The sequence below is a fragment of the Salmo salar genome, chromosome ssa04 (genome assembly GCF_905237065.1).
Source record: "Salmo salar chromosome ssa04, Ssal_v3.1, whole genome shotgun sequence".
In the NCBI taxonomy this organism is placed as follows: Eukaryota; Metazoa; Chordata; class Actinopteri; order Salmoniformes; family Salmonidae; genus Salmo; species Salmo salar.
The window spans coordinates 21009286-21036614 of NC_059445.1; the positions used below are offsets into that span (position 1 = coordinate 21009286).

The following is a 27329-nucleotide window of genomic DNA, read 5'->3' on the forward strand; positions in this document are numbered from 1 at the left end:
TGCGAAATAGGAAGCCAATTCTAGATTTAACTTTGGATTGGAGATGTTTGATGTGAGTCTAGAAGGAGACAAAATTGAGGCTATGATCATGAAGTTGGAGCTCTTCTCTGTCTGCATTAACAAAGACAACATTTACATTTTAGTCATTTAGCAGATGCTCTTATCCAGAGCAACTTACAGTAGTGAATGCATACATTTCATTTTTTTCCTGTGCTGGACCCCCATGGGAATCGAACCCACAACCCTGGCGTTGCAAACACCATGCTCTACCAACTGAGCTACAGGGAAGTCAGGTAGGAAGTCAACACACAGGTCTTTCCATCATTGTATGATTTTTTTTAGCGCAAATTAACTCAAGCTTACGCACAATGTCAAATGTGATATAGTGAAGCACCTGAGTGAGTTAGGTGCGCAATTACGCAGGTACTTTCCCAAAACTGATGACACAAACAACTGAATTCGTTATCCCTTTCATGCCCTGCCTTCATTCCACTTACCGATATCTGAACAAGAGAGCCTCATCGAAATTGCAACAATCGGTTCTGTGAAAATGTAATTTAATCAGATGCCACTGACAGATTTCTGGATTGGACTGCGCTCAGAGTGTCCTGCCTTGGCAAATCGTGCTGTTAAGACACTGATAACCTTTGCAACCGCGTACCTATGTGAGAGTGGATTCTCAGCCCTCACTAGCATTAAAACTAAATACAGGCACAGACTGTGTGTGGAAAATGATTTAAGACTGAGATTCTCTCCAATACACCCAACATTGCAGAGTTATGTGCATCCTTTCAATCACACCCTTCTCATTAACTTGTGGTGAGTTATTCACAATTTTCGATTAACAAATAAGGTTCTATATGTAAGATGGTTAAATAAAAAGCAAAATGATTGATTATTATTATTAGTGCCCTGATTCTATAAGAGCTCTTTGTCACATCCCACAAGCCGGGTTGTGACAAACTCACACTCATTCTTATGTTTAATAAATGTATCATATAGAGTGTGTGTGGCAGGCTTACAATGATGGCAAAAAACAACACTTGAGAGTACCCTGGCCCTGGTGCTAGAGGGGGTACGCAGCTGGAGGTTGAATGTTTTAAGGGGTACGGGACTACAACAAGTTTGGGAACCACTGCTTTAGGCAATAACAGGAATATATCTCTCTCTCTCCCTCTCTCCCCCAGAGGAAGAACGGTAGTGGTGTGGACTCATTCTATAACCGCCTCCCGGACCCCAGCACCCCTCCTCCAACCCTCTTCCACACCAACTTCTTCACAGCCGGCTTCCAGAGCATCGTAGACGCATACGGTGTTGCCAGATACAGAGAGGTCAACCCAGGTATACACACACACACCAGCAAACTCAACAGGCATCCCCCAACTCTGTCAACCCTAACTCTGTAGGTTTTTTTGTGTTTGTCCCTCCTGTGTCTCCGTCCGTAGCAGTGTACACCATTATCACCTTCCCCTTCCTGTTTGCGGTGATGTTTGGGGCCACGGCCTCCTCATGACCATGGCCGCTCTCTGGATGGTGCTGCAGGAGAGAGACCTCAAACTCAGGACCAACGACAACGAGGTACACACACACACACACACACACACCTTTACCACTCTCCTCGTGGATGGTACTACAGGAGAAAGACCAGAGGACTGGAGCTGATGCTAGAGCCTCTTCCCGGTTTCCTGTCTCTGGTTTGTCTTCATGTGAAATGGGTGTTGGAAAGGGAAGTATTTCAACTGGCCCAGCCACACACTGTACCCCTCTTGACCTCATCCAATTGAAGAGCAACTCTCTCTCTCTCAGATCTGCCAGATGATGTTTGGTGGTCGGTATCTGATTCTGCTGATGGGTCTTTTCTCTATCTACACCGGAGCTGTGTACAACGAGTGTTTGAGTAGAAGCCTCAGCCCCTTCCCCTCAGGATGGCACCTGCAACCTATGTTCCAGCACTACAACTGGAGGTAAATGGATAGACACACCTACAGTACCAGTCAAAGGTTTGGACACACCAACTCCTTCCAGGGTTTTTCTTTATTTGTACTATTTTCTACATTGTGGAATAATAGTGACGACGTCAAAACGATGACATTACACATATGGAATCATGTAGTAACCAAAAAAGTGTTAAACAAATCAAAATATATTTTATATTAGAGGTTCTTCAAAGTAGCCACCCTTTGCCTTGATGACAGCTTTGCACACTCTTGGCATTCTCTCAACCAGTTTCATGAGGTAGTCACATGGAATGCATTTCAATGAACGTGTACCTTGTTAAAAGTTCATTTGTGGAATTTCTTTCCTTAATGCGTTTGAGCCAATCAGTTGTGTTGTGACAAGGTAGGGGTGGTATACAGAAGATGGCCCTATTTGGTAAAAGACCAAGTCCATATTATGGCAAGAACAGCTCAAATTAGCAAAGAGAAACAACAGTCCATAATTACTTTAAGACATGAAGGTCAGTCAATCCGGAACATTTCAAGAACTTTGAAAGTTTCTTCAAGTGCAGTCTCAAAAACCATCAAGTGCTATGATGAAACTGGCTCTCATGAGGACTGCCACAAGACAGGAAGACCCAGCGTTACTTCTGCTGCAGAGGATAAGTTCATTAGAGTTACCAGCCTCAGATTGCAGCCCAAATATATGCTTCACACATCTCAACATCAACTGTTCAGGGGAGACTGCGTGAATCAGGCTTTCATGGTCGAATTTCTGCAAAGAAACCGCTTTTTTGGTGACGCAGTCTGATTTATTTTGAATTCAAGGCACACTTAACCAGCATGGCTACCACAGCATTCTGCAGCCATACGCCATCCCATCTGGTTTGCGCTTAGTGGGACTATCATTTGTTTTTCAACAGGACAATGACCCAACACACCTCCAGGCTGTGTAAGGGCTATTCGACCAAGAAGGAGAGTGATGGAATGCTGCATCAGATGATCTGGCCTCCACAATCACCCGACCTCAACCCAATTGAGATAGTTTGGGATGAGTTGGACCGCAGAGTGAAGGAAAAGCAGCCAATAAGTGCTCAGCATATGTGGGAACTCCTTCAAGACTGTTCGAAAAGCATTTCTCATGAAGCTGGTAGAGAGAATACCATGTGTGCAAAGCTGTCGTCAAGGAAAAGGGTGGCTACTTTGAAGAATCTAAAATATATTTTGATTTAACACTTTTTAGGGTTACTACATGATTCCATGTGTTTATTTCATAGTTTATGTCTTCACTATTATTCTACAATGTAGAAAATAGTAAAAATAAAGAAAAACCCTTGAATGAGCAGGTGTCCAAACTTTTGACTGGTACTGAATATTTTTTTTTTTTTTTAAAGAACCCACATGTATTTGTATGCTTTTTGCTTAATTGAAAAGTGACAGACTACTACTGGTTCTTTCAAGACAACGGAGAACTCTGGGGGAAAAAAACGAGGTCAAATCATGACGTCACTGAGCTTCAGGTCTGAGCTCTAGAACGATGACAGAGTTTCCGAGTTGGAATTCAGAGTTTAATGACCGTTCAAAATGATTTTTCACAGTCGGAGCTACTTTTTCTTCCGAGTTACCGGTTGTCTCGAACGCACTGCAGTCAGAGATTTCAGAGTTCCCAGTTGTTTTGAACACGGCACAATACCAGTTGTGTGTGTGTTGCAGAGCTGTCGGAGGTGCTATGGGTGATGCGTAGCAGCCTGTCGTGGCAGGGCTACGTGGGATCTGTAGTTCTAGCCATCATCTTTTCCTCCTTTGCCACACTCACCGTCTCCATCCTGCTTGTCATGGAGGGGCTGTCCGCCTTCCTGCACGCGCTCAGATTACACTGGTGGGTCACAATTTGTTCCATCTCTCTTAGGTCATTCACATACCAAACACATACTGTTGACCATCGATGTCTTCCATCTCTCACCCTCACACAGGCGAACAAACACATTAAATAATGCACGCACAACACACATGGGGATGTGTGAAACTTCTCAGCCTGAAGTGTCGCAGAATTGTGAACGTGTCGGTGGCGCGGACTGGTAAGACGCTTCGGGAGTGCAGTCACTTGTGCTAGCAAAGCAGCGGTCCTTGGTACGAGCCTCAGCGCGAGTCATGTCAGGAGGAAGTGGTAGTCGCAGAATAAGCAGCGTGACGTCCTTCACGCCACACCATTCTCCATCCCTAATATTCCCATTTTCTTTCTTCCCAGGGTGGAGTTCCAGAATAAGTTCTAAAGTGGAACGGGATACAAGCTCAACGCTTTCTCCTTCATCCTGAACCCTCTATAGGCTTTCAACACAGGACATTGTTACAGAGGAATTACTCTACCTACATAGATATTTTCCCAATAGAAGCATGTATAAAGTTGTTTTATATGCCGCTTTCAAACACACGACATTATGTTACATATGAAATACTGACAGATATAGGGTGTCTGGAATGGCAAACTATTCCTTATATAGTGCACTACTTTTGACAAGAGCCCTATGGACCCTGGTCAAAGGTAGTGCACTATATAGGGAATAGAGTTCCATTTCAGATGCATCTATAACCTAATAAGCTATTGTTTGATACTACATTTTGTATCTTGCATATGGTATCCTATTTAAAAAGGAGAGCAACTTGTGTATATAGTTAGCGTTTAGTTGTTGACTTGCAGTTTCTCTTTAATGATTTCTACAACAGAGATGGCGACTGTAGGAGTGCACTAAGTTTCCCAGGGACCACTGGGACACCATTTTGTGCATGGGAGCCTTCTATGTTCTAACCACTTATAAATGATGCCATTATATCATTGTTTTATAATCCCTAAAAGTTTATGGATTGTTGTGGATTTTCAGTAATGTAGAGAATGTTCAGTACGAACACCGCAGCCAACATAAATGATAGCTTACAGTACCAGTCAAAAGTTGAAACACCTACTCATTCCATACATTTTTTTAAACTATTTTCTACATTGTAGCATAATATTGAAGACATCAAAACTATGGAATCATGTAGCAAAAAGTGTTAAATCAAAATATATTTTATGAGATTCTTCAAAGTCACCACCCTTTACGCATTCTTCCTGAGGTGGAATGCATTTCAATTAACAGGTGTGCCTTGTTAAAAGTTAAGGAAAGAGATTCCACAAATTAATATGTTTGAGCCAATCAGTTGTGTTGTAATTGTATTTGGTAAAAGACCAAGTCCATATTATGGCGAGAACAGCTCAAATAAGCAAAGAGAAACGACAGTCCATCATTACTTTAAGACATGAAGGTCAGTCAATGTGGAACATTTCAAGAACTTTGAACGTTTCAAGTGCAGTCGCAAAAACCATCAAGCGCTATGATGAAACTGGCTCTCATGAGGACCGCCACAGGAAAGGGAGACACAGTTACCTCTGCTGCAGAGGATAAGTTCATTAGAGTTACCAGCCTCAGAAATTGCAGCCCAAATAAATGCTTCACACATTTCAACATCAACTGTTCAGCGGAGACTGCGTAAATCAGGCCTTCATGGTCGAATTGCTGCAAAGAAACCACTACTAAAGGACACCAATAATAAGAAGAGACTTGCTTGGGCCAAGAAACACGAGCAATGGACATTAGACCGGTGGAAATCTGTAATTTGGTCTGATGAGTCCAAATTTGAGATTTTTGGTTCCAACCACTGTGTTTGTGAGACGCAGAGTAGGTGAACGGATGATCTCTGCATGTGTAGTTCCCACTGAAGCATGGAGGAGGTGTGATGGTGCTTTGCTGGTGACATGGTCAGTGATTTATTTATAATTCAAGACACACTTAACCAGCATGTCTACCACAGCATTGTGCAGCGATACGCCATCCCATCTGGTTTGCGCTTAGTGGTTCTATCATTTGTTTTTCCAACAGGACAACGACCCAACACACCTCCAGGCTGTGTAAGGGTTTTATTCATTTATTTTGATTTAACACTTTTGGTTAGTACATGAGTCACGTCTTCACTATTATTCTACATTGTAGAAAATAGTAAAAAATAAAGAAAAACTCTTGAATGAGTATGTGGAAAACTTTTGACCAGCACTGTATTTAGCAACTGACCTCAACTTAATTTCAATCAAGACGTGCGTACACACTATTCATTTCAGATTTCTTGTTTTCATTTTTTTCTTATAAAAACCCACAAATTAACAGAGAATTTCTGCAAAACATTTCAGAAAATAATTATAATTGATTGCAATGCTACAGGCACATTACAGTCCCATTGAGCAACTGCAGTAGGGCAACCAAAACAATTCACCAAGATCGCGTACCAAATGGTATCATATTTCCTATATAGTGCACTACTTTTGAAAAGTAGTGCACGATATTGGGACTAGGGTGACATTTGGGGCGCGCTCAACCCAAAAGCCCTCCGGTTCAACATTATTAACAATAACATTATGGGGGACAGAGACAGAGGGATGAACAAAAAGTTACCTGTAAAAAGACTGACAAAGGAAAAACATTAAAATGACAGGAGGAAAATATTCTGTCAAATGAGGGAATTCAAAGAAACCAAGTTAAAGTTAAGACCTGCAGTGGCTGGTAGTGTGAAAGGGAGTCAAGTAAAACTGAAGAGAAACAATGTATTCATCCCAAATAGCACCCTATTCCCTATATAGAGTACTACCTTTGACCAGGGCTCTGTAGTAGTGTACTATGAGGAACAGGGTACCATTTTGGATGTAACTGATGAGAGATACAGTACGGTTTTTATCCAACAAAACTCATGGCTGTAAAAGCGTAAGGAACAGAGGTGAGGATGGCGCGAAAAGAAGGAGGGGACACAATGAGAGCTGAAACGGGGGGGGGGGGGGTTGCAATTCATCATCCCCTCGGTGCTTACGAGTCCCGACGGCTCGGTTTCCCAAGGAGTCCGTGGAAGTGTTTGACAGTGTGGCATAGAATCCGGACCTAGTGGGACACACCAGTCATGTCGGAGTCTTCCCCTCTCAACCCCCTCTGAAACCTAAACCCCGATTCACTCTAGTTCATGTAGACCATGTCGCACAAAATTCTCCCCAATTTTGTGGTATCCAATTGGTAGTTACAGTCTTGTCTCATCGCTGCAACTCCAGTACGGACTCAGGAGAGAAGGTCAAGAGCCGTGCGTCCTCAGAAACACGACCCAAACAAGCCGCACTGCTTCTTTACACAATGCCCACCTAACCCGGAAGCCAGCCGCACCAATGTGTCAGAGGAAACACCGTACACCTGGCGACCGTGTCAGCGTGCATTGCGCCCGGCCCTCCACAGGAGTCGCTAGTGCGCGATGGGACAAGGACATCATGGCACCCTCCCCTAACCCGGACGATTCTGGGCCAATTTTGCGCCGCCTCATGGGTCTCCCGGTCACGTCCGGCTGCGACACAGGATCTCTAGTGGCACAGGCAGCACTGCGATGCAGTGGCTTAGACCACTGCGCCGCTCGGGAGGCCCAGGGCTCCCATTTTCAGCCCTGTAGTGTGAACAACACTAACAAGTGTCTCTGTGCTAGTCATATCGTTCCTAACCCTCCTAATAAACACATGATGCTGCAACAGCACATTCTCCCCTCTCCTTACACTATCCCTCCACCCTCCCCTCTCTCCATGTCTTCTATCATCCCAAGTGAGGAGTGGGAACATCTTCACTTTTTTTTGTTGCTCGCCCCCCTTTTTTTTGGAGCGCTTGTTCTCCTTTTCGGGGGAGGGGTGTTGGCTGCTGCCCATCTCTCCCCCCTGCCTGGCTGGTACGGGGTCTCTACGTGCCCCTTGCGTAGGGGTAAGAACGGGGTCAGTTTTACGATATCCTCTGGATGAGTTTCTCCTCTGTCATACAGAACAGGACGCAGTGAGAGAGGTCCGAGATGAAGCCCTCACAGCCCCGCCGCGTCACACCTTTGCAGCCCCGCAGGTCGAGCAGCGCCAGGCCAGACGCCCTCTTCAGGTAAGCCAGACAGCCGTCCGTCAGCTTGTTACAGCCTGGGGGAGGAAGGGGAGGAGGAGGGCTTAGACAGAGCTAGAGGTGTACAAACTGTATGAAGAAAATGAGTGTGTGTGTGTGAACTTGCGAGGCTGATCTCAGCAATTGCAAATTCGCATGTGGGTTGTGTGTACCTTCAAGGTTCACCTCTATGCATTCCATGGGAGTGTGTGTGTGTGTGTGTGTGTGCACGCGCCTACCTGCGAGGTTGATCTCCGTGAGTGTGTTTCGTGTGTGTGTGCCGGCGGCGGTGAGCAGGCAGACGGACTGGTCCGTGAGGTCCCTGCAGTGGCCCAGGTCCAGCCTCTCTAGCAGGGGCATGTGACGGAGGATCAGCCTCAGGGTGGAGTCACTGATGTCCAGGCCGGCTAGACGCAGCGCCACACAGCCACGCAGCCGAGACCGACTGTCACAACCTGCAGAGAGAGAGAGGGGTCAGATACGTACAGTACCGTCACTAACCCACCCCATTCAATATAAAATACTTACTCGCCAAACCCAACCACCTAAAACTCGAGATTCATTCATCATAGGGGAGGTGAAGCAGCTACATAATTCCTCAAAGACAAACTACTATAGTCAAACACACACACGGCACCAGTGGCCTGCTGCAGTCATAACAGCCTGTAGGAAAAGGAGAGAGATTTAACTCCCAACACCCCTGTTAGTCAGTTAGTATTGACTAGTGACCTGGTGGTGTGACCAGGTCCCTGATCTGGGTGTCTTTGATCCCCTCTGCCCAGCGCAGGTCCAGGGTACGAAGGCACGGCAGGCTGGGGGTGGACAGGGCTGACATGGACGACCAGGAGCAACCTGCTATCATCAGCTCCTTCAGACCTGAGAGACAGGGGGTGGAAGAGAGAAAGAGGATGGAGAAGGTTTTAATTCATCTTGCAATGGTACGGTGTGTGTGTAGACTGTTGTGGTGGATGTTGTTGTGTGTCTGTGAGTGAGTGTGTGTGTGTGTGTGTGTGTGTGTGTGTGCGCAGTAGCTACCTGGCAGGCGGTGTATGAGCAGGGTGATCTGTTTCTTGGACACGGGGGTCCAGGAAAGGTCCAGGGAGGTGGGCTGGCGTTTGATGATGCCCTGCACGGCCTGGGAGGAGAGGGAGGGACACCGCGATACATCCACACCACTCCACAGACGCTTGTCACAACTCCTACAGAGAGGAGGGAGAGGGAGAGAGGGGGGGTACAGAAATGAGGATAGTCCTGTTAGATAAAGGAGGTGTCCTGGTTCTGTTTCAACGCAGCTTCAGTATGTTTCATCCATTAAAATGACATGACTGTCTCCTGTCTCTGGTGTAAAAACCACGCTTCATGGAGAAGCCCCACAGAAAGTGCCCTTTGGTCCACAGATTAAGGAGAGTGTCATGTCATTTTCAATGGAAGAAAATATCCTAAAGCTGCATTGAACCAGAAACAGGAACTAAACTCCTTTGTGTACAGAAACAATAAGTAGGGCTGGTAATGGCCAGGGACCTCACGATATGATCGCGATGCTTAGGTGCCGATACGATATGGATTGCGATTCTATAAGTAGCGCGATTGGATACTGTCATTTTATTGCGATTCGATGTTCCAAACATATTGCTCACCATATAGATTGTCTGTTGAAGAGAGACAACAGAGCCATGAGAAACCAGTTTGGATCAGTCATGGAAATAAGTGCTGAAAACAAATTTGCTCCATATTTAAAAAGATGGCGAACAAGCCAACTAGCAGAAAAATACTGCGATATTTTTAATACCATATATCGCCAAAAATAATATGCCAATATGCAACTGTATAGATTTTTCCCCCCCAATCACCAACAAGCCATGCTTATGGCTGTGAATTGGAATCTAATAACAGACAGTGTGACTCACCATTTGTACCAGGCCTTACAGACAGTCATGCAGCTAGCCAGCTCGGCTCTGCTCAGGTAACGGAACACCGCCACCCACACCTCCTTCTCCCCTCCTTTCTCATTTCCTACATCCTTGAAGGAGGGAAGCGACAGGAGCGAGGAAGGAGAGTGGGAGGAGTGGGGAGGAGGGGTGGGGGAGGCCGAGGAGTCCGAGGAGGAATGAGAGGCGGTGTCCCTCTCTTTTTCCCTGTCTGCTGTGTCGCCGTGGGGATTGTTGATGCGGTGACGAGGCGGCCGGCCGACTGGATTCTTGGCGGGCTGGGCCAGGCCGTTGCCGGCGGCGACCGTGCCGTTTTTGTGCCGCGTCTTCCCGAGGGTTTTATGCTGGACGTAACCTGGACCGCCGCCGTGGGTCCTGGGAGACATGGCGGCCTCCAGCTTGGGCACGATGGAGCCGGGGTGGCGTTTGGCCCTGGGGGGGCGCTGTAGGGTCACGGTCAGGTACGAGCCGTTTAGGAGGTCGTCGTTAAGGTCAGACACCAGGAGAACGGGAGGCTCTGGTTCAGAGTCTGACCGGTTCTCGTCGTCTTCCTCGTCTTCACCGGCCACGTCCTCATCCTCCCCCTCCAGGTCCCGGGCCGAGCTGTCTCCCTCATCGTCGTCTTCCTCGTCGTCGTCGTCTTCCTCGTCGTCCGTTCTCCTCCGCCTGCGGCGTTGCTGCCGATCTTCCTCGCTGTCGTCATCGTCGTCCTCCTCCTCCTCTGACTCGTCCCTGCGTCTCTGCATCCTGGTGCCTCCCCGGAGGCGCACTCTCCCACCCCTCTCCCTACGCCCCCCCTCTCTATCCCCTCTGCCGCGCCTCATCTTCAGGGAGGAGTGAGGGGCCAGCCCGCTCCCGCGGCCTGCCCCTCTGTGGGAGGAGCCTCTCCAAATGCCCCGCCTCCCAGTCCCGTAGCCTCTCCGAGAGGCGGAGCCACTGCCGCGAGGGCGTGGCCCGGACATCTTCTGTCCCGCGCCTCCTCCGCTCCTGGAGCCTTCATCATCATCATCATCATCATCGCTGCCCGAGTCATCGTCTCGGCTATAACCATGGCGACGGTAGATCTTGGCGATGTGACCGTCGAGATACGAAGAAGACTTGCGTTTCTGGAAGGGAGGGAGGAAAGGAGAAAATGAAAGAGGGCAGAGGAAAGGAAAGGAGAGAGGAGGGAGGAAAGGAGAGAGGAAAGGAGAGAGGAAAGGAGAGAGGAAAGGAGAGAGGAAAGGAGAGAGGAAAGGAGAGAGGAAAGGAGAGAGGAAAGGAGAGAGGAAAGAAGAGAGGGAGCAAAGTATCCTTTAGGGAAAACGTGAAAAACTGTCTTCGGTTTAGTCGAATACATTTTTATTGGCTGCCATACTTACCGCGTGTAACATTTTATTCTTGTCCCCCTTCACCTGAAATCAAAAAAAGAAAAACATCAATGCAAGAGAAATTCACTGTTCATTGACTACTGTAACATCTCTGTTGACATAACGCCTGCTGCACTGAAGACAGACAAGCACATTCACATCACAAGCTGCTGGTTCTCTCGCTCAACCTCCACATGCACTGGGCTTTCGTTCAGGCTACAAACACTTTCTGCTCCACAAATACTGTCTCACAAATACATGGACTAGACCTGGGTTCAAATAGTTGAAAACCCCTTTAAATATTTTTCTTGAGTCTGCCTGGAGTGCCAGACTTTTCTACTGGTCCATTAAGCCAGGCAAGCTGAAAACAGGCACAGATAAAGTGTCTGATATCGACCCTAAAGCAAAGGGTTCTACATTCAGACAGTATTTGTGGAGCCCAAAGCCCCATGTCTCCCCCAGCCCCTCCCCTCGTCAGTCAGACCAGTGATAGGCGCGTGATGATGATGTAACGGGCGGGGGGAAGCACGGTGGCGGCGGTAGGCCTCTCACCCTCTTCCTGCGCCCGCTTGCCCATCTCCCCGCCCGCTTGAGGCCGCGCTGCTCTAGTAGTAGCTGCCCAGGGGAGGGAAGGGGCGCCTCGGAGAACCAGGAGGGGGGGTTGGGAACCAGCCCTGGGTGTAGCAGTATCGCCCTGCCCCAGCCCTTGTCCCCCAACCCAGGAGCAGAGCCTGGCTCCATGGAGACCCCTAGAGGCCCCTGGGTGGAGGAGAGGGCGGTGGCGGAGAGGGGGCTCACGCCAGCGCCGAGGCCAACGGACGCCCCACTGTCATCATCATCGGTGCCCGAAGACTGACACACAGCACAGGGAGAGAGTCACGGCCGTTAGCTAGCCGGGACACAGTGTGTGTGTGTGTGTGTGTGTGTGTGTGTGTGTGTTATAGAGTAGGGTCTACCTCAGTGTCGGTGATTCCCAGAACACATTTGGGACATTCCCAGCAGCTGGGCAGATCTGTATTCACCACGCCATCCCCTGTTACCTAGAGAGAGAGAGAGACAGAGGTGGAGCGAGAGAGAGAGACAGAGGTGGAGCGAGAGAGAGAGACAGAGGTGGAGCGAGAGAGAGAGACAGAGGTGGAGCGAGAGAGAGAGAGAGAGAGACAGAGGTGGAGCGAGAGAGAGAGAGAGACAGAGGTGGAGCGAGAGAGAGAGAGAGACAGAGGTGGAGCGAGAGAGAGAGAGAGAGAGAGAGACAGAGGTGGAGCGAGAGAGAGAGAGAGAGACAGAGGTGGAGCGAGAGAGACAGAGGTGGAGCGAGAGAGAGAGAGAGACAGAGGTGGAGCGAGAGAGACAGAGGTGGAGCGAGAGAGAGAGAGCGAGAGACAGAGGTGGAGCGAGAGAGAGAGCGAGAGACAGAGGTGGAGCGAGAGAGAGAGCGAGAGACAGAGGTGGAGCGAGAGAGAGAGCGAGAGACAGAGGTGGAGCGAGAGAGAGAGCGAGAGACAGAGCGAGAGACAGAGGTGGAGCGAGAGAGAGAGAGCGAGAGACAGAGGTGGAGCGAGAGAGAGAGCGAGAGACAGAGGTGGAGCGAGAGAGAGAGCGAGAGACAGAGGTGGAGCGAGAGACAGAGGTGGAGCGAGAGAGAGAGCGAGAGACAGAGGTGGAGCGAGAGAGAGAGCGAGAGACAGAGGTGGAGCGAGAGAGAGAGCGAGAGACAGAGGTGGAGCGAGAGAGAGAGCAGAGGTGGGCGAGAGAGAGACAGAGGTGGAGCGAGAGAGAGAGACAGAGGTGGAGCGAGAGAGAGAGACAGAGGTGGAGCGAGAGAGAGACAGAGGTGGAGCGAGAGAGAGACAGAGGTGGAGCGAGAGAGAGAGCGAGAGACAGAGGTGGAGCGAGAGAGAGAGCGAGAGACAGAGGTGGAGCGAGAGAGAGAGCGAGAGACAGAGGTGGAGCGAGAGACAGAGCGAGAGACAGAGGTGGAGCGAGAGAGCGAGTCAGAAGTGTAGAGGATTTTGTTTGAGAACTAGATAGAGGTAGAGGGAGAGTTTAACCTCCATCTGTACTGATGTCAGACAACAACAAAAAGTGATGTCATGTGTGTTTTAATGCTGATTTGATTGTGAGAGCTCTGGTGAGTAAGATTTCAACATGCATTTACTACATATGGCAAATCAAGCTGAAACTTGAAGGTAGGGTATAGTTTGAGGAGAGTGTCGGGGTTACTTTGAGGCAGGCGGGGTGGGCTATCTGGGCACAGTTGGAACACTCCATGAGGGTGAGGGCGAAGACCGGCCTCTCTCCTCCCTCCTGGTTCCCCTCTGCACAGATCTCACACACCACTGACAGGGGCAGACCCGGCTGGGGGAGAGAAAGGGAGGAGTTAATATACTGACAGACTAGTATATTCTGTCAGAATGACACACACACACACACACAGCGTATACTAGCTGGGAAGAAGAGATAAGGACCCAGGCATCAAAGGCAAGCAGTAAGCGATACACACAGCGAGCAAAGAGAGGGAGACAGTGACAATGCTTCTACTGTACGGATGAAACATCTCACCCCTCCCCCCACTCGCTCTCACCCCCGCCACTCTCACGCCCCCAATCTCTCCCCCCCCCCCACACACACTCGCTCTCACGCCCCGCTCCACTCTCACACACACCCCCCCACTCGCTCTCACCGCCAGACACTGTCGGAGCACGCAGGTCTGTTTCAGTTTCCCCGGCCCTCCGAACTTCTTCATGTCCCTGCAGAAGTTACAGTCCCCGCACTCCGTCCTGACGCACGCCTCGCAGCGCTTACACCGCACGCGCCGCCGCCGCAGCACGGACATGGAGGAGGCGGGCTTCTGGGGCCGCGGGGTCACCACCGTGGCAGACAGCTTGGGACGAGCCACCGGGGGAGGAGGGGGAGGGGGCTGGTACCACGACGGCTGGAAGGGTGGGGGCGAGAATTATTGGGATAAAGGTGAATTCAAAGTTATAAAAAAATAAAATAATCTAAACAAATGGTAGGGGACGGGACGAAGGCAACAGTCCAGGACTAGGCTTAATCTGTCTGGAAAAGCATCCCTCTGTGGATTGAATCACCCTTGGATTTAGGAGTCAGAAAAGTACATGGATTTCAAGTGAAGCAGTCTAAGAATGTGGCATGACTTGCACCCCGTCTTACGACAATGTACAGTATGTGTGTGTGTTAACACATGTGGGGATATAGGCCTATATGGACAGGGCTCCAGGTTTCTTACATAACTATTATAAGCATAAGCACAGTAGCAACAGTTTGGACATTGTGGAAAAAAATGATTAAACCAAAGTTGAGGACAACAGTTCACCTTACACAAGACGGAACCCAAACATTTAAACTTGATTTCATGTGCATTTTACATTTACTGTAATCTGGATACTTTCAGTAACATTATTGAAATTCATATTTTTCTGCACTTTTAGATGAAGAGTCTTCAGCTCTCCTAGCTGTGCCGTTGAGGAACTAGAGCAAGCAGACTTGCAGTTGTTTTGTTTGGAACGCAGCCCTGCATTGGAGCCGTCACACAATTACTGTTGCTGTTCACGCTATCCCACAAGATCTCATTAGAAAACTGCAGTCTGGGTCAGGTGGGCATCATTTGAAAGCGTATTCCATTTCCAACACGACTAGCTAAGTTGTAAAATACGATCTTACAGCGTTAGGCTTTCAACAAGACAATTCAGAGAAACAGATTGGGATTTTGGTGAGCATAGAATGGCGTCAGGAGTGCGTTTGTGTGCGTGTTCCGCGGCAAAAATGTTTCCACAACAAACAAACAATCGTCTCATTCTGTTCAGAACGGGGTATGCCGCCATGTCACCTTGTAACGTTGTCACTGTATAGACATGAGTTTCATGATACGGAAATGTGAAGTGCACATTTGGACTCACAGGTGTTTGGCTTGCTTGTACGACATCAAAGCGGTATTTATTGTCATCCTCAACCTTTCCAGTCCTCTTAAATTTACAGCATTTCCCTCAGTCAGACAACAATTTAAAAAATGTGCAAAAGGTTACTCAATTAGCGGGAGGGACAAGGGCATCTTTTTGTCGCGTGTGGTGCTGAAGTTCAGAACGGCTGTCAGTCAAAACCCATCCAGAGCTGTGAAGCAGACAGACTGAGCTCTGACGTCAGGTATATCAAGTTACTGTACAGCCACTGAGCTCTGACGTCAGGTATATCAAGTTACTGTACAGCCACTGAGCTCTGACGTCAGGTATATCAAGTTACTGTACAGCCACTGAGCTCTGACGTCAGGTATATCAAGTTACTGTACAGCCACTGAGCTCTGACGTCAGGTATATCAAGTTACTGTACAGCCACTGAGCTCTGACGTCAGGTATATCAAGTTACTGTACAGCCACTGAGTTCTGACGTCAGGTATATCAAGTTACTGTACAGCCACTGAGTTCTGACGTCAGGTATATCAAGTTACTGTACAGCCACTGAGCTCTGACGTCAGGTATATCAAGTTACTGTACAGCCACTGAGCTCTGACGTCAGGTATATCAAGTTACTGTACAGCCACTGAGCTCTGACGTCAGGTATATCAAGTTACTGTACAGCCACTGAGCTCTGACGTCAGGTATATCAAGTTACTGTACAGCCACTGAGTTCTGACGTCAGGTATATCAAGTTACTGTACAGCCACTGAGTTCTGACGTCAGGTATATCAAGTTACTGTACAGCCACTGAGCTCTGACGTCAGGTATATCAAGTTACTGTACAGCCACTGAGCTCTGACGTCAGGTATATCAAGTTACTGTACAGCCACTGAGCTCTGACGTCAGGTATATCAAGTTACTGTACAGCCACTGAGCTCTGACGTCAGGTATATCAAGTTACTGTACAGCCACTGAGCTCTGACGTCAGGTATATCAAGTTACTGTACAGCCACTGAGCTCTGACGTCAGGTATATCAAGTTACTGTACAGCCACTGAGCTCTGACGTCAGGTATATCAAGTCACTGTACAGCCACTGCGTCCCAATTAAGGCGCTTGTTGCCGTCCAAACCTGCCAATCTGATCCCGTATATGGGTAGGAGTGTAAAGGGCCAATATGAGCATGTGACTGAATGCGGTGTGTCGCCTTCTCACCCTCTTGGGCCACTTGACGATGGGCTTGCCAGTGTAGGACAGTTTGGGGATGTCATTAGCATGCTCCTTCAGCAGCGCCTTACAGAGGACAAGAGAAGGTTAGTACATGAAAACACACACACAAAACCTTTATAATATACGCCATTTAGCAGACGGTTTTATCCAAAGTGACTTAGTCAGTCATGCGTATGCATCCATTTTGATATGAGGATATTTCATTCTGTCAGACACCCACATCCATCCATCCCTCACCCTGATGTCGTGCAGCAGAGCGGGAGCATCGTGTATGCCTGCCGGGACACAGTTCTTCTGTGAGGGCAGCGACTCCAGCTTCCCCAGCAGGTTCCACAGCCCCTCCAGCTCAAAAGGCGTGAGGTGAACCTTCACCCCGGGCTTAGAGCCCCGGGTCGGGGTAGCCTCCTCTTCATCCTCCTCCTGGGTGTGCCCGTTGACTGACTCACAGGTGGAGGGGTCTCTGGTAAGACCTGGAGGGAGGGAGGGACAGAGAGATGAAGAGGTGGAGCTGGAAAGAGAAAAGGAATGCACGGTTTGTAGTCTAACGAAATACAGAGAGCGCACGTCTCAGGTTCTAGATCTCGTGCTGTCATTCAAAACGTAACCACCTAATGTCAAGTAATGATGGTTAGAGAAGTGCTGAGCTGCCTGCTGTAAAGCTGGAATAGTAGGAGGTGGAGTGTAGAGAGAGATGGAGGGGGTGAGACAACAGAGAGAGGGAGAGAGAGAGGGTGAGAGAGCAGAGGGGGGGAGAACAGAGAAACAGAGAGGGGGTAGTGTCGGCACTGACCGATACCCAGGGAGTGTTTCTGGAAGTCAGGCGTGAGGTAGGAGGTGTTGGTCAGACTGAAGAGGTATCTCTCCAACACGTACCAACACATCTCATAGTAGAACGGGTAACGGAACTTAGCTGGTACCTGCAGAGACACCAAGTTCAACTTATTAGTAACTTCTCTTCTTTCGAGTGCTCAGGAATAGGAAAAGATTTAGTACATTTAGGAGAGAGAGAGTGTGTGTGTCCCACCCGTGTCCTGTCCTCGATGCTGTAGATGTTGAGTTGCATGGGGATGTTGAAGCTGTGGAGGAAGTTCCCCCCAAACACCAGGGTGTCCACTGGAGTGTAGACCGCATGGATCCAACCTGACAGGACACAAAGGTAAACATTAGAAACAGGAACACACAACACTAGGTTGAAGTTTAAACGGTTAAACATCTGTATGTGTGTGTGCCAAAGTATGAGTATGATTAAACATGTGTGTGTGTGTTAATTATGGATCCCCATTACTCTTCCTGGAGTCCAGCAAAATTAAGGCAGTTCTACATTTTAAAAAAAAAAACATTACAATCCATTCACACCAGATTTCCCAACATATTAAGTGGGTACCTGAGGGGATCATGAAGGTATAGCCCTGCTTCAGCTCTATCCTCTGACAGTCCTGGGCCTTGTCTCCTAGGAAGATGTCTCCCTGTTTCCCTGACAACACCCAGTCCTCATACAGCTCCAGGTTCTGAGGCGTGGGCGGGATCAGCCAGAACACCTGACAGGAAGTAGAGGCGCAGAGGTAAGAAGTGAGAGGAAACCAGAGTCACTCTTATTCGAGTCTCAAGTCGTAGGTTGTAAGATCAAGTAGTCCGTTGTTACCTTGCCTCCCCGCAGTATGTGGTACCAGACCGAGGAACCTCCGAAGTCGATGTGGAAGTCCGTGTAGCAGCCCTGCACACTCATTAGACAGTACCTGGAACAGAGGAGGAGAGGAGAAAAAGAGGGAAGGAGAACGCAGTTGATGAGGGAGAGGGTCGCACTTCGGGCACTGCATATCTGTGATGGAGTTGACGGGGCCTACGGACCATGGTCAAGTTGTGCACTATATAGGGTGCCATTTGGGACACAGATGAGCCTTACTTCTGCACTTTGGGGTACTGCATGTCTGTGATGGAGTTGGTGGAGTCTCTCTGTCGCTCCTTCAGGTGCCGAGGCCACATGTTGTCCACCCAGTCTATGATGTCCACCTGATAGGATACACAGGAGGCAGTAAGAACAGACAGAAGGGTGTGTGTGCCGATGTATGTGTGTGTGTGTGTATATATATATATATCTCAGACTGACCGATGCAGGCCTCTGGACCAGGTTCTCCAGCTTGGTGTGGCTAAACTCCAGGCTGATGACGTTGTAGAGTTTGTCCCTCTGGGAGGGGGGCGTCTCGTAATAACGTCTCCACTGGGCCATAGACATCTCTATACCCTTCTGAGTACTGACATCCATCACATCCATCATACGCCTGCTGCCTGGGGGAGACAAGGAGGGGGAGAGGGGTACAGACAGAGGGGTGATACGGTGAGGGAGGAACAAAGGAGAGAAGGAGGAGAGAGACAGAAAAGGTGAGAGGAGGAAAAGGGAAGGTAAGAGAGTATTTGGTATTTTATTGGGATCCCCATTAACTGTCGCTGAAGCTACTCTTCCACAACATGAAACATGACATAAATAGACAAGAACAGCTCAAGGACTGAACTACACCAATTTAAATGGGAACAAAAAAGGCCCTACTGACAGTTACCCACACATCAGTATACATACGGTGAATTCGAAAAGTATTCAGGCACGCTGCCCTTTTCCACATTTTGTTACGTTACAGCCTTATTCTAAAATGGATTAAATAAATACAAATCTCAATCTACACACAATACCCTATAATGGCAAGCAAAACCTTTAATGTTTTGCTAATTTATTAAAGATTTAAAAAAAAACTGAAATACCTTATTTACATAAGAATTCAGACCCTTTGCTACTAGACTCAAAATTGAGCTCAGGTGCATCGTGTTTCCATTGATCATCTTTGAGATGTTTCTACAACTTGATTGGAGTCTACCTGTGGTAAATTCAATTGATTGAACATGATTTGGAAAGGCACACACCTGTCAATATAAGGTCCCACAGTTGACAGAGCATGTCAGAGTAAAAACCAAGCCATGAGGTCAAAGGAATTATCCATAGAGCTCCGAGACAAGATTGTGTCGAGGCACAGATCTGGGGAAGGGTACCAAAACATTTCTGCAGCACTGCATGTCCTCAAGAACACATTGGCCTCTATGCTTAAAATGGAAGAAGGTTGGAACCACCAAGACTCTTCCTAGAGCTGGCCACCCAGCCAAACTGAGCAATTGGGGCCTTGGTCAGGGAGGTGACCAAGAACCTGATGGTCACTCTGAAAGAGCTCCTGAGTTCCTCTGTGGAATGGGAGAACCTTCCAGAAGGACAACCATCTCTGCAGCACTCCACCAATCAGGCCTTTATGGTAGAGTGGCCAGACGGAAGCCACTCCTCAGTAAAAAGGCACATGACAGCCAGCTTGGAGTTTGCCAAAGGGCACCTAAAGGACTCTCAGACCATGAGAAACAAGATTCTCTGGTCTGATGAAACCAAGATTGAACTCTTTGGCCGGAATGCCAAACGTCACGTCTGGAGGAAACCTGGCACCATCCCTACGGTGAAGCATAGTGGTGGCAGCATCATGCTGTGGGGATGTTTTTCAGCGGCAGGGACTGGGAGACCATCAGGATCAAGGCAAAGATGAACAGAGGAAAGTACAGAAAGATCCTTGATGAAAACCTTCTCCAGAGCGCTCAGGTCCTCAGACTGGGGTGAAGGTTCACCTTCCAACAGGACAACAACCCTAAGCACACAGCCAAGACAATGCAGGAGTGGCTTTGGGACAAGTCTCCGAAAGTCCTTGAGTGGCCCAGCCAGAGCCCGGACTTGAACCCGATCGAACATCTCTGGAGAGACTTAAATAGCTGTGCAGCGACGCTCCCCATCCAACCTGACAGAGCTTGAGAGGATCTGCAGAGAAGAATGGGAGAAATTCCCCAAATACAGGTGTGCCAAGCTTGTAGCGTCATACCCAAGAAGACTCGAGGCTGTAATCACTGCCAAAGGTGCTTCAACCAAGTAGTGAGTAAAGGGTCTGAATAATATATAATTTTTTTGCAAAAATGTCCAAAAACCTGTTTTTGCTCTGTCATTATGGGGTATTGTGTTTAGATTCATGAAAAAATAAAAGTTTAATCCATTTTAGAATAAAGCTGTAACGTGACAAAATGTGGAAAAAGTCAAGGGGTCTGAATACTTCCTGAATGCTCTGTACATAATGACTATCAGTTAATTAGGTCAGATGGGGAGCGGCATTGTTCTGTGAGGTGTTGTTTTGAAGCTCATTTTTTTTTAGGTTTGCTTGAGTCCTTTGAGATGGGTGTCCCATATGATAATGGCTCTAGAATACTGTGCGTTGCCTTGAATCTGTTCTCGATTTGGTCTCGACTGTGAAGAGACCCCTGGTGGCATGTCTGGTGGGTAAGCATGCCAATCAGAGCTATATGTAAATTGATTATACAGACTACTTGGAAATGAACACAAAAAAACAAGAATTGATGCAGTCAAATCTCTCCTGTACTTTGAGCCAAGAGAGACTGACACGCGTAGTGTTGACATTAGCCCTCTTTGTACATTGAAGGGCAATACTTGCTGCTCTGTTCTGGGCCGGCTGCAGCTTTTCTCGGTCCTTCTTTGCAGCACTTCATATCACCGGGCAATACGGTCAAGATCAGATCAAACTAGAGCCTGCAGGGCTTGTTTGGTCGACTGTGGTGTTAAAAATGCGAGTGAGGGAGAGAAATAAAGGAGATGTAAATGAGGGAGTGTTATGATGGAGAAATAGAGTGAAGTGGGTGAAGGAGAGGAACAGGAAAAGGGAAGAGGCGTGTTTGGATAGAAGCACTGGAGGAGGGAATCTTACCGACAAATATCTTGACGTCGTTCACACTGAAGTCTGGATCCGGCATCCTTTAGAGAGCACGACAAACCAGGTTACATATTACTCAGAGAATTACAAACTCTTAATGCAATTTCAGCCATTCTAATTGCCCCAGAGAGAATAAAGTGAGCGTGTTTCCAACAGAGTTGAGGGGGAAAAGCAGGACGTACTTGATGCCCAGTCCGTCTGGCTTCTCAAAGATGATCGGGTCCCTCAACCCACCTCTTTGGATGTACTCAAACGTGAGGTCTGGAAAAACAAACCACAATAAGTCATAAACTAAACAGGAATCCTCAAAGCTACTCAAGTTTGTAAGCGACGCGCAAATGAGACCCTATTCCCTTCCCTATAGGGCACTACTAATGTCAGAAGTGCATTTCATATAGGGAATAGGGTGCAATTTCAGACGCAGCCAATGTCTCAAACCCTCCGTCATTCTACGGTGATGACACCCAACACTGACCTTTCCCCTCCATGCGTTTGACCCTGTCTGAGGTGAACCTCTCGCTCGTCAGCTTCTCCTCCAGGTCAAAGGTCCTCCTCCCCTCGATCTCGTCGTCCGAGATACCATCGTCATGGTAGCGCCGCCGCGTGCCCGACCGCTGGAGAGAGGAAGAAAGGAGGGGAAAGGAGAGGGGGAGAGCAAAAGGGAATAGGAATGTGAGGAGGAAGAGGGAAAAGGAATAAAGAACAGATTTACCTCAATGTGTTCAGCAGCTGTATACCCTTTAAATCCCATCGCACTATTTTAGGGTATTTACGGTATTTCTGTAATAGTTAGGCTTAATACTTCTCCCAGGTTCTTTAAGGTATTTCTTTAACATGTAATGCTACTTAAAAACCGCAGCGTTTGGCTGTGTAAACAATGCTCCCACACACAGTACATGACCTGCACCTCCCTCCTACAAAAAGTCTCTGTATAACACACACTGGGGCAAGGAGGAAAGAACATACCCACACAAACCCATATCAACACAGAACACACACACAATACATTGATGTTCAGGCCAGGGGATCAATTCTCTCTAATGTAGCCTATCATTCATTTCCCTCACACTGACTCTCCCTTCTCTCAGGGATGGGGGGGGGATAAATAAAGGGGGGGGTACCTGGAGCCTTTTTTTTTTACCCAGTGCTTCCATTCCCCCTGCTCATCCGCTCAATATTGTCCCCCATCCCCACTATTTATTCACCACCTCTGTCAACTGGAGGCTTGATGCTTCATTGATGGGGATGTAGCGCTCACGTGATTTCAGAGTTTGCAAAACAAATGGCCATTGGATTGATGCAAATAATCATGATATCATTCTGCCAGAAAGGCAGAGGCTACTTTTTAACTCAACATTTTACTGAGAAGGTTTTTTGGGAAAGCCTTTCCGTCTACCAGCTGACGGTTATCATTAGCACTATTGCTAACAGCTACACAAAGGGGACCAGGGTTGCCATGGCAATGCACCAGCTGACCCAGGGAGGGGGTGGGGGTCCAGCAGCCCAGAGCTCAGGGACAACAATAAGAGATGTCTGAGAATGCAATCTCTCCGCCCGTCTCACACACACCTCTAAAACATCCTCAGCCGGCCCTGAACACACACACACGCCTCCTTGCAAACATCACACAATGTAAAACGACCTCACTGTACTGTCAGCCACAAGCCAATGCCACTCTACAGCGCGACATTAAACAGCACTAGTATCCACCGCTGTAACAGCCAAATCAGTGACATGAGATGCAGAATGAGGCACCAGTACCAGCCCTACCTCCAACATCTCACTGCCCATCTGCCTGCCAGCCACTGCAATCCTCCTTGGCTCTGGGCAGCCCAGCCCTTCAAGAAGACAACCCCGTCCCAGTAAATTCAAAATCCGTGATCCATCTTTAAGTCAGGGTTGACGAGAGATCTTTGTTCCATTCAGGTGGTTTGATATAGGAGACGGACACAACGGCATTGCAGTGAGTGGTGTAACGCAGTGCGCCAGTCGGTCTGTGCTCCCCTGGGCCGCTGCCCAGCACAGTGGACAGTGGCTGCGCGTACCACATGGCTCCCTAGATGGTGCACTATGTAGGGAATAGGGTGCCATTTGAGACACAGCATACCGTCTCTCAGTGACGCACTACGTTGCTACTGCCCCCGGCGGAACCAACGACCTTTAACTGAGACATCACACAGACCAGCTGCTGGTCACACACACCGCAGTGTCCAGCTCCACCTAGTATTCCCAAGGCGGGAATTCTGCTTCTGTGACAACAGACTCTAGAGAGAGAAACAGTCTGGATTGGAGCACCATGCCAGGAACATGGGAGCGGGAGGGAGTGGATCCGTCTGGGAGACGCCTTGGCTGGGGAACAACGGACAGCCAGCGCCTCCGGTCTAGATCACCTCCTGGGTCTCCCACTCACTCGGCTACTCAAGAAACAATAGACGACCCTGCGCTACACAATCGCACCACGACGCCTGAGCAACCAGAGTGGGTAAGGGCACACGCCAGATGCAGTATCTAACCGCATTGTCCATGTTTATTATCAAAGATCGTCGCCAAGAGACGGGTCTCGGAGCCAGTACCAGCAGGGTTACAGATGTTCTCTCTCCCTCCCTCACTGTAGCAATCCAGTATCCTCTCCATCATATTTATCTTGCCTTTTCCCTCTCCTGCAGTGCACCTTGGGGAATCCTATGGGATGGAGACTCTACACACCTCGCACCTTCAGTGTCACCATTACATCCCTCCTCTCTTTATCTTTCTTCTTCCTCCTCCTCCTCTCTTCCCACATCCCTTCATCCCCAGCGTAGTGCAGCAGCATCTCTCCTTCGCTCGCCATCCTCCGCTCCCCCTCTCTATTTCTTTTCAGAGAGAAAGAGGCCTGCGGTCTATCCAGCTCTGTCATTCTTCTGCCTCTGCAGTGTCTCCCCCCCCACATCTCCATCCGTGTTCTCCGCATTTCTGCTCACATGGCCAGCCAGACAGCCAGCCTCTCCAGTAACTTCTCCTCTTGCTTCACACAGAGCCGACAGCGTGCTCTCGCCACAGTGTCCTCTCCACACCCCCCCCATCTCCATCCGTGTTCTCCGCATTTCTGCTCACATGGCCAGCCAGACAGCCAGCCTCTCCAGTAACTTCTCCTCTTGCTTCACACAGAGCCGACAGCGTGCTCTCGCCACAGTGTCCTCTCCACTCACCCCCCCCCCCCCAATCCCCTTCTCCTGTTTCATTACTTGCATGGCTCAAAGTACAGGCAAAGAAAAATAACTCCCTCTCCCTAACAGACCAGAGACTTAGAGATGTAGAGCTGACCACTACTGCCTAAATCTCAGCCTATTCATAATTGATAAGACGTTATCTCTGCATGATGCTGCCTGGCTACTGCTCTGAAAGACATGTTCTGCTTCTGCTCCTACAAACGTGACTATCGTTTAAAACTCAACTTTAACAATCACAACAAACACACACACATACCTCCATTGTACAGTATAAACATCAGGTCTACAGTCCATTGCCTAGTAACAGCCTTTTTTTGTGTCACCTCACCTGTAACTATCCAGATTCTACACAGTCAGGTAGGCTGGAGACCCTAGTCACCCTACAATACAGGTTCAAATTCTCTCAACATGCAGAAAAAAAGAACTCCCCTCAAACACATCAATCAATAATCTTATCTGACCCTCAATCAAATGTACCATGTAACAAAAATGTACAATATTCCTTTCCAAAGATTTAGCTAGCTCACACTAATCCCAGCCATAGCCCAACCTAACCCTGTGTTCACTCCTCCAGACATGGTTGATCCGGTCCTCTTTAACCAAATGTCTTCCGCTCCGTTTGCGTTTACAAAGTTTTGGAGCGACTGACATGATGCACTCTCCTGGCAGGGTTTAACCCCCAAGCGATGAACATGAACCTGGCTCGTCTTAAAAGTGCACCCTATTCCCTTTTATAAGGCACTACTTTTGACCAAAGAGCCTGTTTATCGTACTGTAACGAAACAGCAGGGAGCAGGTCTCGAACCCTCGACCTTCTAGCCCGAAGTCCTGCACTATCGACTGTGCCGCAAAAGCATGCTCAAGCGGCAGAGTCGATTTCCGCACTTATAAACCCAGGGTCGTTACAGTACTTTCTCAAGTTAGTCAACAGTGCCAATCTGGACTACATGACGCCATCAAGCAAGACAAGTCAGAGACATAACCTTCTCAGCTATTTGGTATTGGAAATAAATTGTTACTTAGGGAAAAAAACACTACAGTTATTCCCATAACCTAAATTATGAGGTGCAAGTCATGGAATTGAACCGCAGACTAGTAACATAACTAATTTCCTCTGACTGTCTCTATAATTCCAACATCTCAATCCATATGGACAGTTTAAGAACACACTAAAATATGAAAATGTCCATTCTAACTATATTGAAAGGTGCGTCCGTAGTCACTTGCGGTAGTCCATGCCATTTCAGATAGTTCATCACCATCAACGTCTAAAGTAACGTTAGCTATGGATTTTTACTACAGACAAAACAGGGAGACGTTGAAATACAGCTGGGCCAACTAGTTACTTACCAGCCGCTTGCTGAATCTTGGTCGACGCTTATCTTCCATGTTTTATGACTGTCACTTGAGACAGTGGACTGCTTATTTGGTAGGCGATTCGCCGATACACGTGGGTACCTGTGACTGCGCTGTCAAGCTGCTGAACACTACAACTAGCTCGTGATTGGAAATGTAGCTTAACTTATCTATTTATTTCTAGTAGTGTAATATTTATGTCCACTGTAACTTGCGGGTAAAAAAAAAAAAAAAGCCTTTCAAATCTGACAAAGTAAATCTAAAATACAGTCAGCAACGTAGCGAAATTAATACATTTTGATTTGATTAAAACCACCGTATAAATAAAGTACGAGCGTTTACACATTGCAACGTTATGTTATTTGCAGCTAACGGTAGATAATTACCACTAGGACATAGCTAGAGAAATAGTAAAGATGCTAGCTATCCCCCACCAAAGGGAAACATTGTTGTCGATCACCAAAACAAAACCCTACCGAGAGAATGGGATTAGCTAGCAAGCTTTAGTTTGTTTATAGAGCCAATATTGCATTTGGGATTGTAGTGTGGTTCATTATGTAAAGGTTAGCGTGTTATAGCTAACGTTAGCTATAGAGTGTAGCTTACAATTGATACAATACATACAATTTAGACACTTGTCTGGCTAGTTTTAGGGGGTGAGGGGGGGTTACCAGTCCTGGGTTATTTGCGGCATGTAGTTCAAACACATTTTCTTATTATGTTGAACAAACTGTTCGCTAAACTAAAACGAACGTCTAAATTTAAAATGCAACAGCAGACAGCGAGCAATCTATTTCCAAAGGAACTTTCCGCTTTGTCTTTTGGAAAACTCCAATCAACCAAAGAGTTTAGAAAATCCTTAATCTGGTCATATTAAATGACACGACGTTCTGTTAAAAGCGACAGAGAACGCTGGTTTAAATCGCAGTTTTATGTTAATATCCGACAAAGACGGCGGTCAGCCATCCGCCGCCATTTTCATCTCCTCACAAAACACTCGTTTCTCAAGACCCGCCTACAACAATAAAATCGTCCAACGACCGCAAAGCCGGCGAGACGCTAAATGGTCGGTAATTATGTCACTCCCAAATACATTTTGTCGATAAGGGTTGAACACACGTAAAACAAAGTGATACCGACACGTGAATGACCAATTAAATTGCAAGCTATTGGACGAATCGAACTCCAATTGGCAACCATTTTGCTACTATCTTCAAAGGAGAATAACAATTGGTCAACAGATAAAAAGGGTCAGTAAACTACCAATGAACTACCACGCAATTCAGACATCGTGTTACCCAACTCAACCTCTTTACAAAAATTGCCAGACCTGCCATATAACTTATGAACCCATAAAATGTAAATGTATTTCCGTTACACACCACCATGATTGAGTAGACCTGTTCAAGGACGGTCAACGGGGCCAGTCTGCCTCCTGGCTTCTGCTGTGTCTTGACTCCCGGAGCTTTGCATTGCTGAGCCACGTTTTCTGGGTAGCTACTTTGGTCTTGGATTGCTACAGCAAAGCCGCCCCTTCATGGCAGTTGTCCGGAAGCGGCTGTCTATTGGTCCCACAGTTGGGTGGATGGCAACAATTGGAGGATTTGGCCTGCCAATTAAACAATATACAGACGGCGAGAGAT

General features: G+C 47.8%; 1 protein-coding gene across 4 annotated transcripts; it reads right to left on the minus strand.

Annotated features, from left to right (window-relative positions):
- Positions 1-6077: 6077 nt before the first annotated feature.
- LOC106602582 (lysine-specific demethylase 2A) lies at positions 6078-27225 on the minus strand. 4 transcript variants are annotated; one of them, XM_014195294.2, is made up of 22 exons: positions 27069-27225; positions 21597-21735; positions 21304-21382; positions 21116-21162; positions 18433-18611; positions 18229-18335; positions 17968-18061; positions 17710-17863; positions 17350-17465; positions 17116-17242; positions 16563-16795; positions 16311-16388; positions 13867-14118; positions 13407-13541; positions 12140-12223; positions 11736-12035; positions 11196-11228; positions 9814-10940; positions 8942-9105; positions 8636-8782; positions 8146-8361; positions 6078-7944 (listed from the first exon to the last, which is right to left on the minus strand). In XM_014195294.2, exons 1-22 carry the CDS (start codon positions 27072-27074, stop codon positions 7763-7765), a joined length of 3999 nt encoding a protein of 1332 aa, XP_014050769.1. In that variant the 5' UTR covers positions 27075-27225; the 3' UTR covers positions 6078-7762. The 4 variants fall into 4 exon arrangements, with proteins under 4 accessions (XP_014050769.1, XP_014050767.1, XP_014050768.1 ...); XM_014195292.2 differs by lacking the exon at positions 27069-27225 and adding an exon at positions 25681-26777; XM_014195293.2 differs by lacking the exon at positions 27069-27225 and adding an exon at positions 22892-23602.
- Between the last annotated feature and the right edge of the window lie 104 nt (positions 27226-27329).

Excerpts from the sequence above, each read along its gene's own strand:
- LOC106602582 (XM_014195292.2), bottom strand. The coding sequence starts at position 25,719 with ATGGAAGATAAGCGTCGACCAAGATTCAGCAAGCGGCTG. Across the intron at positions 18,062-18,228 it reads CAGTACCCCAAAGTGCAGAA|GTACTGTCTAATGAGTGTGC; the intron begins GTAAGGCTCATC and ends CCTCTGTTCCAG. Across the intron at positions 8,362-8,635 it reads GGACCTGGTCACACCACCAG|GTTGTGACAGTCGGTCTCGG; the intron begins GTCACTAGTCAA and ends CTCTCTCTGCAG.